Source organism: Urocampus carinirostris, chromosome 20, assembly GCF_059441175.1.
Source record: "Urocampus carinirostris isolate Australia breed hairy pipefish chromosome 20, RoL_Ucar_1.0, whole genome shotgun sequence".
Classification (NCBI taxonomy): Eukaryota; Metazoa; Chordata; class Actinopteri; order Syngnathiformes; family Syngnathidae; genus Urocampus; species Urocampus carinirostris.
In genome coordinates, this window is record NC_142368.1 from 4594194 (window position 1) to 4609173 (window position 14980).

A 14980-nucleotide genomic window follows, 5' to 3' on the forward strand; every position below is an offset into this window, starting at 1 on the left:
AAAGAGACTCATCAAGTAAAGATAAATCAAAATCTAAAATATATATATACTATCCATAAAAATCTTCAAAAAATGTTCTGCACACAAATCTACAGACGCCCCCCCTACTTACAACATTTCGACTTACGAAAAATGGTAGATACCAACATTTTTCTCGGGATGTCGAAAAATATCCGGACATTGCTGTTAGATTTTTTATTGTGTGCACCTTTATCCGAGTATTACATTACTGTAGTGCTTCTTCCCGCCACTACAGGCGTGTGGCACTGTGAGGGGTCACCCAGCATCTAACCCGAAGAAAAAATACGGCTTCTACTTCCTGGTTCGTGTGTAATCATAAAAACATGTACTGTACCGCACGCTAAGAACTTGGACGTTTTTATTGTTTAACATCTGGTGCATCCATTCAATATGGTTGGTGTAAAGAAGAGGTGAGCCGTTTCTTTTGAAACGAAAGTGGAATAAGAAAGCTTGATGCGGTTGAGAAAATGGTCAGAAGGCCTTTTTTCGTCCACTTTTTACCACGGAGGTGGACCACTTGAAGCGCATCTCCCAAAAGTCAGTTAAACCTCACTTTATTTATCTTTATAGAGCATATTATTTTATGAAATGTTAATTTTTTAGTACAAAACAATACATGTTACTTATATAAACCTTAAACATACAAAATATAGCACTGAAGCAACCCACGAACAATTTCAACTTACGAACGATCGTCTGTATTTGTTGAATGTGGTCCTAAATGGGTCTTAAATTGTTATTTCTTAGTAGCCTAGATGGTAAGGCGCCCGCTTTGAGACTGGGAGGTCGGTGGTTCGCGCCCCGGCCGAGTCATTCCTAAGACTTAAAAAGTGGTCGGCGGCGCCCTCTGTTGGCTGCATCGGCTCGCTACAACGGGTCAGGTGCAATCGACATTTCGTCCTGTGTACATTGTTACACAGAATGACAATACAAGGAAATTATTATTATTATTATTAATGAGCAATTAGTGTTGGTTTTGATTAGATTCGTGTTAAAACTAATTCAAAATCATTTATCTCCTACCAATTTTTCATAGACCAAAACATTCCTGAAAATCGAGAAATCTAATCGGCAGGATTAAATGATAGAATTGAGATTTCATTTTTGAGCCATCATCAGGTCACATAACCAAATCGTGTTTGATAATGAGAGCCACGCCCCGAAACACACAAACAAATCCCGTTTGGTGTGGCACCACTCTGCTGTTGCCATAGAGACGCATATCAAGCTTCACCACCTGTCTTGTTTTCACAGCATCAGCACCCCCCCCAATCCATTCTAATCCTTCTCCTCTTTTCCTTGCGTACCCCCTGCTGCTTCCTCGCCATCACCAAAATACTCAACACCCCCCTTGGCTGGCTGTCCCCTGACAATGTAATCCAATCCCTGTAGGGGCCAGAGCCAGAGGCCTGACACGGTCCTGACCCAATTAGAGGCCTGCTGCCAGCTAATTAACCCTGGGCCAGGCCCCGGTGCCTGGCGCCCGATACTCCCAAACCGACCGACGGCGCTAATTTCATTAATACGCCGCGTTTTCTCGTCTTTTCCTGTAACGGGCCCCGCCCACCTCCAGCCTGGAATCAGGCCATCTTGGGGAGCGGATGATCTCCTTGATGAAAGATGATGGATGGTCGGTTATGTGAGAAATGGAGACAGATGGGGGGGTCGAAGGCGCGATCGAAGCCCCACTCGCTGTATCGTGATACATTATACCGCCGGATCGATACGTCAATGGGCAACGCTTGTTCGCCGCTGCGGGAAATATTAGACCTTTGCCACAATCGACGGAAAAGCTTAAACTTAATTTCCGAACAAGGGGAGCTTACGAGACAGATGCTAGCGGGTTTCAGATGCCCTATGAGGGAAGATCTTGAAATAGACCACACAATGCGAAAATTCCCCCAAAATATACACCACACTAATTATAACATAATAAATGTATCATTGTTTTTAATGTTGAGTTATTTTAAGGGATCGTTACTCGCAGCAATGACCGATACTGGTGTCAGTCGCCCTCTTGTGGTCGTTTTAAGACTGTGAATTTGCTTCACCAGGACTTTCAACATTAAATAATAATGTAAAATATATATAAATACATATAAGTGTTAAAAGATTATTGCTATTTTCTTATTTTAGTAAAAAGTAAAAATCTTAAAACAAACAATATTACCTGTCATCAAATACATTTGCTCATTTAAAGGATTTTTTTTACCGTGTAAAAAAAGTAACAGTAGTTTATTATAAAGAAAAAAAATGTTATTTTCTTATTTTGGTAAAAAAAAAAAAACATGTGACATCAGATAAATTTAGTTATTTTAACAATTATTCTTAATTCTTCCAATATTTTAATATAAAAGATATTGCAAAATAGGAGAAAGGATATTCTAAAAATGAAAAAGAAAAAGGAAAACGAAAATCTCAAAAGTAACAACATTACCTGCCATCAAATAAATGTACGCATTTAACAAAAACATTTTAACATTACAAAAAATATACGGTATTTTATTACTTTTTTCTCATTTTCTTTAAAAATTCTTCAAACGAGTAAAAGTATCTACCATTAGATTAATTCTTATTTAAACGATTATATTTCTTTTTTTCAACAGGAAAAAAAGAGAAATAAGATAATATGAAAATAACAAAAATATTGTCCTTAAAATCAACAAAAGATAAAATATCATAGTCAGAACAAAATGTTCTGCTATGAAATAAATGTGTTAATTTCAAAGACTATTTTAATATTTTACAGAAAAATATATTCTTGTTTTTTAGTACAAGGGAAACATACATAACTTCCTCTTTGAGCAAAAAAACGTGTTTGATAAAAGCTAAATTATCTCTTCTAAGTATAATTTGCTCATTTATTTCCACAATAGAACAAAATAGTTCAATATTTGGTAAAATAAGAAAAAATATACGCAGCATTCGAACAAGAGAAGAAAGCGATCGGATTTTGCATTTGTGGTGCTTTTAAAGATATATTAAAAAAAATCAAGAACCCAAAGATTCCTTTAAATTCGCCTTCAAAACATTCAGAAGTTGAAAAAATGCTGCAAATTCCAAAGGGGGAAAAAAACCTCACCTAGTACACAATTAATACAAAACACAAGTAGAAGCGCTTGGGCTAATCCTGTGTGCAATGTCGCCCCCTTCAGTCTACTTCAACGACTTCCTTAGCCTAAACAATTTAATTTACGATGTTTACATCCTATTAAAGGTTATATAATGAATGTCAATCCCTTGTAATGTTCCATATAACTAATATTTATAATATCAAACATGTTTCCTGTATTATCATATTGTAAAATAATAGTTTTGCACATATCAAACCTAAAATACTGTATTAAATGTTACATTTAAATTTAATTTAGCATTATAATCATGCTCTAAATTAGGATTTGCCAATTTGGCGCCCGTGGGCACGAGGTAGCCCTCTAGGAACACCTGAGTAGCCCGTGGACTGGTCCTGAAAACAGCACGCCATTGTCGGGTCATTGTGATTTACCAGTAAAATGATTTCCTTAATAGTTTACAAAAGTAGGAACAAGAAGAAGCTCTCAGTTTATAAAAGGTAAGAGACCCCTGCCTTGGACGATCTCCTGCTTTGTTTTGCTGAGCTGGGCCTTTTTGTTTTGGACTAAATTCCACCCTGGGGTCAACGGTGCCAGTCGGATACAACTCAAACAAGCCTGTGTTGTTTCATGTCCCCCCCGCGCCATCAATACGTTTCCTGGCATTTTTTTTCCTCTGCCCACCGGCAGCTTTCCTTTGAAGGGACGGGAAAACCCGGCCTAATTTTCCCGCGGGTGCGGGATTTGTCTGCCCCTGGCTCCCATGCCGCCCTGTTTCACATTCCAAATGCAATCGTCTTCGATGGGCGCCGCGATTTTGTGATTTCGCAGGAATGTTCCTCTAATAAATTCTCGAAGCGTCAGAGCAAAACAATGCTGTTGTGTAATGGGGCTTGGTTTACACAAAGTATATAAAAATTGACTAATAAAAAGTGGATTTGGAAGTGGATTGTTTAAAAAGATAAAGGTGGATACTCCTTGTAGAAACTCAAGATAAAATTAAAGCCAACTGAATCACTCCAGTTGACTGATGTCAATTATACTAATTATTTATTTGGTTATTTCATTTATTCTACCATTTTATTTAATTTATTCATTTTAAAGTTAAAATATGATTAAAACATTAGGTTCCAAAAGTATTTCATTTTTAATAATAAGTCACTAAAATAAAAATGAGAAAAAAACTACATTTACTATAGATATATATTATTTAAATTTCCATTGCATTTCCAATATGAACAATAATAATATATCTCATCTCATCTCATCAGCCGTACCGCATATCCTCAGTAGGGTCGCGGGGGGCTGGAGCCCATCCCAGCCATCTCCGGGCAGTGGGCAGGGGACACCCTGAACTGGTTGCACAGGGACAGACAACTCATACGCTCATTCACACCTATGGACAATTTAGACCGGCCAATTCACCTGAAAAGCATGTTTTTGGAACGTGGGAGGAAACCGGAGTGCCCGGAGGAAACCCACGCAAGCACGGGGAGAACATACAAACTCCGCACAGGAAGTCTGGAGCTGGATTTGAACCCACGACAGGTTCCCATGACATGAACTGTGCCGCACAAGCGCTAACCACTGCGCCGCCGTGCTGCCCTAATAATATATTGTTAATTATTTAAATGAGCAAGAGAAATAAATAGTAAGGGTATTCGACACTACATTTATTTTCAGCCCAATGCCGATACTCGCCTATTGAATTGTTAATTATACCAATACCAGGTACCAATATCTCTATTGGATAAAATTACCCTTCCTCTGCAGAAATAGTTTGATATCTTTAAAGAATTGCAACTGTCTCAGTCGGATGCGGAAATTATAATTCATGTGTTTGTTACCTCCCGTCTCGATTACTGTAATGCACTACTCTCTGGTCTCCCGAAGTCTAGAATCAAGTCTCTTCAGCTGGTACAAAATGCCGCAGCGAGGCTTTTAACTAGGACAAAAAAGTCCAATCACACCGATTTTGGCTAACCTGCAATGGCTCCCAGTTAGCCTTAGATGTGATTTCAAGGTTCTTTTAGTATTATACAAAATCATACATGGACTTGCTCCCTCTTATCTTTCAGATCTGATTTGCCCCTATGTTTCGGTCCGAAGCCTACGTTCTGGGAGTGCCGGTCTGCTGGTGATCCCAAGAGCAAAGAAGTGTTCTGCTGGTTCGAGAGCGTTCTCCATCCGGGCACCGGTGCTGTGGAATGCTCTTCCCCCTGAGATCCGATCTGCAACCTCAGTGGAAATGTTTAAATCTAAGCTTAAAACTCACTTCTACTTTATAGCATATGAATGACCTACTCTTGTATTCGGCTCCAGAGCAGGGGAATGTATGATAATATTCTGGAAAATAGTCTGTGTAATATAGTGTAATGATCTGTGAAGCCATTTGAGACTCTTCGTGATATAGGGCTATACAAATAAAAATGACTTGACTTGACTAATTGTTAGACAGCCACATGAGGCAGCCAATACTAATTTATCTCATCTTAATCTATCCAATTTAATCTTAATTACTTTATAAACCCCGATTTGTCTGTGTGTGTTGTATGTGGCTTATAGGCTCGGTATTTGCTGAGGACCTGTTTGTGTTTTTGTTTTTAAGAAAATATGCACTGTTGTAGTTAAAGCCTCCGCATGTGTCTTTAGTTAGGTTTTGTGTCAAGGCACCCACAATAAATACTACCAAAATTAAAAAACATCTGCTTTTGTGAGGTCTCTAACTCTCTCTGGCGGCCATATTGGATAATAAAGCTCTCGACCACGACCACTCCAGACAGCTGATTCCAATCTTCTATCGGTCCGGCAACTTCTTATGCCGTATTTTGAGTCGCATGAATAATGCGAAACGTTTTGGAAATGGGGGTCACCAATCTGAGTAGCCTGTGGACTGGTCCTTATGAGTCATTGTCATTTTCAAGGAAGTTTAATTTCTACCTGGCATGATGTTTTAGTGGTTGACAGAGCCTACCCTCAACCCTCCTTACAATTATCTATCTATCTACCATGGTCATATCCCTCGAGAAGGGTGTCTGACAGCAAGAAAAAACACATACAAAATCAAAGAAAATAAAAAGGGAAAAAGGAGCAAAAAACACACAAAAACATGTTTGGGGACCATGGCCAACCCAAATGCCCAAACAAGTTAGGCACCTCTTCACCCAAGATGGTCATGCTTTCGTACCTCCAGATGAAATGGGACACAAGAAAGCGGCCATGTCACCCGGGTCAGGGTGACACAACACACTCTTTTGTTCAACAGCAGGGCCCGACAGCTTTCATTGGTTTACCCCTGCCGCATCATACAGGTGCCCTGCCCATCCCTTAGAACGCGCCCAAACATCCCACTATCCTTTTACAACACTTCTCCACTCATTCCTATCACCAACAATAGCTCTAGCTTTCACCAGATTTAGACCTCTTTCCTGAAGTGCACTCATAACACCATCCATCCGTCAATCGCGGCCTTACAATTACAACAAGCTAATAAAATAATAGCATAGTAACAAAATAGTAATAACAATTTGTTACTCTACAAATACATATCATACTGCTAGCCCTATATGCTAATCTGAGCCTTATAAAGGTTGGTGTTTGATATAATACGTCTCCCAGGCCTTGTTTTTTCCTCCCTGCGCCTAATAAGCCGCCTCGATTAGATTCTTCCATTGATACGATGGTACTCACGCCGGGCTGGTCAAAACAAGGAGCCATTCAAGCCCAGCCATTTGTTCTGAAAGGTGTAGAAGGGGGGACGATAAGGAGGAGGGGGCTGGGAAACTTCAGCCGGGCTACTGTACATATCTCGAGCCTTGATGTGGCAACAATGTGTTCGGTGGAGGACGGGGTGCCGCGCCGTCAGGTCATTTCCTTCCTCTCGGAGCTGAGAAAGAAGTGGCGGACTGGGACGCACACAAAGAAAGGTCCGAGATGGGCCGGCCTAGCTCAAGGAACCGCAGAACGCGGTACTGACCCAGAGTCGGGCTGGACTCGTGGAAATGGACGCGGGGTAACCCTGGCTTTAGAGTACGTGCGCTCACCGGAGCGTCTAAAAGGGTTACCTAACGGAGAAGCCAAACAATGAGGAGCACATCAACTTCCGTGCTTTGTCTCACGCGCCGTGACTTCACAGCAGCGCTCAGACGTTTCTCACAGGGACACGCGGACACTTGTTTTGGGGCGAGAAAGAGTGACGTGCGAAGCGAGCGGAAAAAATCGTCTGCATTTGTATTTAGTCTTGTGAAAAGTCGAAGGTTTAACTGAAATTCTATAGTGAAAAGATAAAACTGTCAGGACCAGGACGGAAACAGGACCCACTTGCGTAACGTTTACCACAAGTTTTATTGAAGGAACAAGGAAGGGCTGCGCACACGATCTGGTGTTCGCTCTCGTACTCGGCTTGTGATCCGAACACGGAAGTGGATCTTCCGTGGCGAGCGATGGCGGTGTCGAGGAGGGAAAAAACGGGTCGGTAGCCGGGACAGGAGAGCAAAAACGTGGTCGGGGTCGGAAGCGATTGGTGAGCCAGAATGGGAGAGCAGACGTAGTCGGCATCAAAAACGGGTCATAAGTCGGGAGGAGAGCGCAGACGTGCTTGGGATCAAAACGGGTCGTAGTCGGTGAAAAACGAGAGCAAAAACGGGGCAGGCGGGAGTCGGGGGTCGAAAAAAACCTTGGCTTGAAAAACAGAGGATCGCAGACGGACTGACAACAGGGGACATATAGGGGTGGGTTTAAATAGGGAGCCAATCAGAACCCGCGGCGGTTAGCGCCAAATAAGCGGGCACAGGTGAATCCTATCGGTAATCATGACAAAAAGATGGATTTTTTAAAATATTCTGGTCAGAATTTGAATCAGAGTGCACAATGAATGTTAAACTTTTAAAAAACTATTTCTAATTGAATTTATTTGAATTACTGCGTGTATTACACATGTATCAGACTTAATATAACAACAAGTCCACTTTTTAACCGCCCAAAATATAATTTGTAACAAAAATATGGCAGAAGTTATTTTTGGAGGGCGGTGCTGTCAAAATTGTAGAAACTCAACGAATAAGTAAATTTGTCGTCATCCACTGTTAGGTGTTTTTCTTAATTTAAAATATGATTTCATGATTTATTTTAATAATTATTCTACTAACATGAAAAACAATTAAAATCAAATTTTATTTATATACGCAAAATTGTATCATTATACTCATTTTATTTTATATGCATATGTACATATATTTTAGATCATTTTAATTATTTATCATTATATAATTAGTATTCAATTGCACTGGAAAAAAATAGTTACAAATAAAGTATAATAAGAATAATTTAAAAATTGGCCACAAAATGTTGAGAAAAAAAACGTGCAAAAATAATTACCTTCCTAATTGTCTTGTTCTACTTGCAGGTTTTGAATATGATTTTATTATTTATTCTAATAATTATTCTTGTGAAAAGATAATTTAATAAGAATGTAACTATTATTAATAAAAATTAGTTATTTTCCACCAAATTCTTTAATTGTGCTCATTTTCATTATTGTTTCAGTACTAATATTTATTTTAGATTATATTTATCATCATTGCATAATTATTAATTAAATGTGTACAAAATGCAAACTAAAAAAGGAAATGTAGGAACAAAAGCTGCAGATTCAGTTAAAATTGTAGAACAAAGATAGTTGTCTTTGAATATGGATTTGTTATTTATTTATTACTATTATAGTAATAAAAAAAATAGAGATTTTTTTCCAAATATGCTAAATTTGCACATTTTTATTATTTCAATATTATATCTATTTCTGTTTATTTCAGATTCTTATTGTCTATATTTACCGGTATTGTCAATGTATAATAATTATTTAATTTTACTACAAAAAGCAAAATAAAATACTTTAAAAAAAGAAATAGGGAAAAATGATACCCAACAACAAGTAATATTATTTGCCAATGTAAAAATAACTCATTTTTTTACATTCAAAAATTTTACTTCATTACTCTTCATTTCTAATTTCTAGTGATTGATCCTAAATTGAATACCATATCAGAACTCGCCCATCCCTAGTTAGTCTGGTAAGTTTAATGCGGTCTACTATAGTAATCGCCAACACATAAGAACACATAACTTAGGAGCATCGTCTTAGAAAATAAGATTGTTGAAAAAATAATAATAATACATGATTTATGATCATCCCAGGACACAAAGAGATGCAGAAATATCAATCATGATGAGAGCTGCAAACAACTGATGCTAATTTATGACTTCATTTTCGCCTTTTAAAACTAATAAAGCCGGACGCCGGATAAAAAACAAAGACCCTTCGTGTTCTCTTCCCATGCCCAAAGTATGAGAAGCGACCGTTTATCATTGTGAGCAGGTCAGGGAGAAAAGGAAGTGTAGCATGTACAAGTGCGGTGGCCTCTCTCCTGCCGCACATCCATCAGCCTCCGCTTGGCTCGGGGTGATTCCGCCGAGCTCGGCCACACGTACGCGCCGGGAATCGCAGCCATTGTGATGACACATAATGCTGACGAGTCACGTTCTACTGACTTTCTCAACTTGACCTCTCGCAGGGTTTCCCACAGATATGAAAAAAAAAAAAAAACGCCGCTGTGGCTTACCCGGTATCCTGATGTAGGACCAGCCGTGCTGAGGGAAAACGGCCATCACGCCGCCGGGCTGCGTGGGGAAAAAGCTGCCGGCCCGCCACCGCCAATCAGAAGCCAGCTCGGGCGTGCCGTACAGGAAGCATTCTTTGAAGCCGCAGGCACGTGTCGCCCGCCACTCGTGCTCAGCGCTCCGATCTGGGCAATAGCGTTCCATGGGAACTGCCGTCACCTGGATGAGCGTAGAGGGAACGGCTTTAAATGCATGTGATAAAAGGGGACCATGAACTGCTTTATTTACTGTGAATTCATCTCATGAGAAGGCAAAGGGACCAATACCTTCGAACTATACCAAACAGGAAAATGTACCAAAAACTAGTGATAGATATTTCATTTTTCTTTAAATTATAGATTTATTTCTTAAAATAATAAACAAAACAAAAGCTTGCCATAGAATTATTCCCCAAAAGAAAAAACTAGATCAGATAATTATTCATTCACTATCTGCACCGCTTATTCTCAGTAGGGCCGCAGGGGTGCTCGAGCCCATCCCAGCTATCTTCGAGTAGTGAACAGGGGACACCCTGAACTGGTTGCCAGCCAGTTGCAGGGCACACAGGGACAGACAATTCACTCGCTCATTCATACCTAGAGACAATTTGGACCGGCCAATTCACCGGACATGCATGTTCTTGGAATGTGGGAGGAAACCGGAGTGCCCAGATGAAACCCACGCAAGCACGGAGAGAACATCCAAACGTCATACAGGAGGTTCGATCTCATGACCTCAGAACCGATAATTCGTTTATGTTTTTTTATTCTGTGGATTTTCAAACTTCTCAAATTTTCTTTGGTAAAATAAGAAAGAAACACATCTTTTCGAATGAGCAGAATCACTTAACATGTCTGATGGCGGATACGTTCCTATTTTAAGAAAAATAAAACTTCCATCGAGCAACAGAGAAAAATAAAACCGAGCAAAAAAATTAGGAAAATCTTTATCTAATTGAGACAACTTAACAGCAGCTTAAATAAGCAGCCATATAATATTACTCAAAGTATTTTTAAACTAGAGAAATCAGTTAAAATAATTAAAAAGCTAATAATCATACACAACAATGAAAAAAAAGAAGTTCAGGGAAGTAAGATAAAAAAAAATAGTAAAATGAGCAATTGTATGTAATGTTACAGGTGAATTATTCTTAAAAAAAGAGATATGTTTTCTGCCATCCGTCATAGTGACAAAAAATGGCTCAATTGAGTTATTTCCTTTTAGGGGAAAAAGGTCTCATTTTATGTTATCTTTGATCATATATATAATTCAAAAACAAGAGTAGAATGAGCAATATTATGTCATATTGCAGATGATTTTTAGAAATAAAATATCACTTAAAAAGAGCTCATTTTTCAACCATCCACAGAATGAAATAATGATAAGAAAACCAAGCTTATAATACAGTAAAACAAGAAAAATGGATATGCGTCGCAGAGAAACACGAAGTCCTATAGTTACAAGTTAACCTGCGTTTGTTTTGAAGGCAGCAGGGGTCCCATGTACTCCTACTCATCCACACACCTCCCCCATTCAGATAAAATTTGGGGAAAAAAAAGCATATCATACCCTGGGCGTGGCTGCAAGCAGGAACTTAGGCGGGGGCGCCGGCTGGCACGGCCAGAGTCGGGAGGTGGCGGATCGCCGACAGTGGATGGTCACGTCGTTGTGTCCGATGGCGCCTGGCCTGAGGGCCGTGAACACCAAGTTCTGATGACAAAAACATGACAAAAACATGACAAAAACATGGAGAAAACATGGAGAAAAATGACACAATGCAATATTGCCTGTATCGATATAATATATACAGTAGACTTCACGGATACAGCGGCTCCGCCTTACTTTACGCTGTGCAATTAGATGGGTATTGGCCCCTCCTTAAGTCATTTTCCCCACCATGCAACATCAACAACAAATGATTCTGCGTAATCAAGAACTTAAAAAAATTGATACTTTGAGCTATTTATGTCTCTCCGATGCCTGTCAGCGATTGGTTGATGTTATATCAGCAAAGAAATGATAACCATGGAAACGAAGCTTGCGACTTTCAAGAAAAATGAAGAAGGCAAGCGAACCGATAAACTTGCTAAGTAGCATAGCCATAACCAATCAACGATCGAGATTATTATTAAAAATAAGGAGGAAATTTAAGGTCATAACAATTCTCACATGAGGGAGGTTTGAAATCTGCTTTATCCTTAATGTGACCACCCCCCCTGCATCCACCCAGTACTCCACAGTAACAGCTAAAGTCCCGAAACACAAAAGGTAGATAAATGTTCATTCTTCCTTCATATGTATATTTATTATAATGTTACTTAATCATACACAGGTGTATATTACAAATAAATAGGCATTACTATACACTATTTTGTCATTTAAATGTTTTTATTTATTGACGTTTACATCTGTCAACGGCAGCAAATAAATTCATGCCACAAGGTCTAGAGAAAAAACTTCATCTTTAAAATTAAGTGTCGAATTTTAATGAGTGTAAATTTATTTTGATTGTGTCTTCCCTGTAAGGAAAAAAAATAATAAGGGTAGCCATTTAAAAGTCTCTTTGGAAACAATTATGTATTAAATTCCTGTATTGTACATCTGTTTTCAGGCAAATATTTTGTTGTTTCCTTTTTGGTAATAAGTTGATATTTTTTTGTGTGTGCTGTGTCTAAAAAAAATGAAAAGATATGATCCATTTATTTTAACACCCGGACTGACCACGTGGACTCATTTCCCCAACTGCGATGCAAAACACAACATGTGCATTGTGAGAAAAGGTCGTTGAGTGCAGACTTTGGTTTTACTCATGCCAAATGCGTTATGTCAAGGTCTGAAGACCCGAGGTACAAATCACGGATTCTTTGCGCCACCTATCGGAAAATTCCTAAGTAACCCTGTTTGACCTTTCTGGACTCACCCGGAGCAAAGGGCTGGTGTGCGTGTTGGGAAAGGAAGAGGGTCTGTGTATCCACAAAAGGAGGTCTCGGCGAGACAGGGTTCCCCCCTCTTCCTCCCGTGTGCCTTTTTCCTGGAGCGCAGAAAGCCGCTGATAGTGTAGTCGGTACGCTGCCTTCAGGGACAGAAAAAGGGCTAACCACCTGCGGGAAGGAAATATTCAATAAAATACAAAAATATATATACACTTCTATTCACACAATTCTAAAACATATTCTAAAATGATTTTCTATTTCGCAAATAGATAAATTAATTTGAAAAACAATCAAATATACGTGTGTGTGTGTGTAAATGGGTGAGTGTGAAGCACATTGTAAAGCGCTTTAGGAGGTCTTCAGTGAGTTGAAATGAATGCAGACCAGGGGCAACACGGCAGCGCAGTCGACACAGTTCTGAGGTCATGAGCTTGAACCTTCCTGTGTAGAGTTTGCATGTTCTCCCCGTGCTTGCATGGGTTTCCTCCGGGCACTTCGGTTTTCTCCCACATTCCCCAAAACATGCAGGTTAATTGCCCGGTCCAAATTGTCCCCAGGTGTGAATGAGCGAGTGAGTTCTCTGTCCCTGTGTTCCCTGCGACTGCCAGGCAACCAGTTCAGGGTGTCCCCTGCCCACTGCCAGAAGATAGCTGGGATGGGCTCCAGCACCCCCGCGACCCTACTGAGGATAAGCGGTGCAGATAATGGATGGAAATCCAGACCATTTAGCATTTACAAAAACCATGCTCACAATTGAGAATGAAATAACAATTTCATCTAATATGATATTGTGTAAGTGTATACATTTTTCCATTTACTGGCAAATTTAATAACATTGTTTTTGATACATGACATTATAGGGATTTAACTTTAAGCGCATATCTTAACTCAGATTTTTTTTTACATTTAGACACCCTCTCTCTTCATGTGGATGCTATTTATAAAATAATACTGCTTAAATTAAAATCAGTGAATCACAGGAATGATCAGACTGATGATGGCAAATACATAATAAATAAACCAGTTCCAAAACGATAAATCAAATAAATAAGAAAATAAGTAAAAAAAATAAACAGATACAAAAATACGTCAAGAAAATAAATGAGAAAAAAAGATGAATTTTAAAATACATAAAGATAAACAAGAAAATAAATGAACACAAAGGTACATACGCATTAGATAAATAAGTAATTAAATAATGTGAAAATACATACAATAAAAAAATAAAAAAATAAGTACCGGTAAATGAATGCAATAATACATACAATCACTGAATAAGAAAATATATAAATGAATACAAAAATACATAAAATAAAATAAATAAATGGATAGGGAAGTACATAATACATAAATAAATAAACAAACAAAACAAAAAAACAAATACAGACAGCACCTCATAAACACCAACACTGGTCTGGTTAATGTCACTCTAAGAAATTCATCTGCCTTCTGATTTAAGTAGTCTTTATTTGAGTTGTGCAACTTAAAAAAAAGATACACAGATAATGCTAGCTATGTGTGTGTTTATTTATTAGTATGGAGAGGGAAAAAGATATATTTTTTATTTTATATGATTAAAATATGTATTATCTGTATTGCTAGGATGTCTTATCCGCATCGATACAAAAGAACAGTTATTGTGCATGCCTTTAGAATTGTATTATTTGATGCCTGGTTTGATTACACTTCATTTGAATGAATTCTAAACTAAAAATATTGTTTCATGCCAATATTCTATTTTCTGGATAATATCTCATCCACACCTGAATTACATTTTGTGACGATAAAATGAGCAATTGTCTCACCAACCTGACTAAGGTGCCTTGCAGCATGAGGTTGGACATCTCAGCCGGCGACACGTCAATGAAACGCAGGAACGAAAAACAGTTTCCTTCATCGTCACCTGCGTTGGGTAATGAACCCGATATTAATATCAAATTCAAATCAAGACAAACCCCGTTGAACAGCAACTTACTTTTCCTATGAAAGAGTGATTGTTGGATATGATTGGGAGAAAAGGGAGACAGCAGTACTCGTAAAAACCTGGTGGACATGAAGACACATTTTGGTGAGGTTGCGATGTTAAATCGTGCGAGCGAGCACCGGTCCTACTTGTGCTTGGCCTGGTTGTGTGCGTGGAGGAGGCCGTGGCGGTAGAGGAACTTGGACAGGACGTAAGGTGCGAGAGACATGTGGAAAGGAGATCGTGTCTCCTGGCGCTCAAACAAATTGGGGTGATTGCATACCTGAAGAACCAAACACACTATTTATTAGGGCTGCACTACAGTAAACAGACCGATA

At 38.9% G+C, this 14980-nt stretch overlaps 1 protein-coding gene across 2 annotated transcripts in view; it reads right to left on the bottom strand.

Moving 5' to 3' along the window:
- ino80 (INO80 complex ATPase subunit) overlaps positions 1–14980 on the bottom strand; it is a 56246-nt gene that overhangs the window by 21672 nt on the left and 19594 nt on the right. For both annotated transcript variants that reach the window (XM_088324573.1, XM_088324572.1), the window contains exons 21-26: positions 14792–14925; positions 14655–14722; positions 14489–14582; positions 12667–12847; positions 11316–11456; positions 9710–9926 (exon numbers count right to left, since the gene is read on the bottom strand). In XM_088324573.1, the coding sequence (XP_088180699.1) occupies positions 9710–9926; positions 11316–11456; positions 12667–12847; positions 14489–14582; positions 14655–14722; positions 14792–14925 (835 nt within the window). The remainder of the gene's footprint in view (positions 1–9709; positions 9927–11315; positions 11457–12666; positions 12848–14488; positions 14583–14654; positions 14723–14791; positions 14926–14980) is intronic.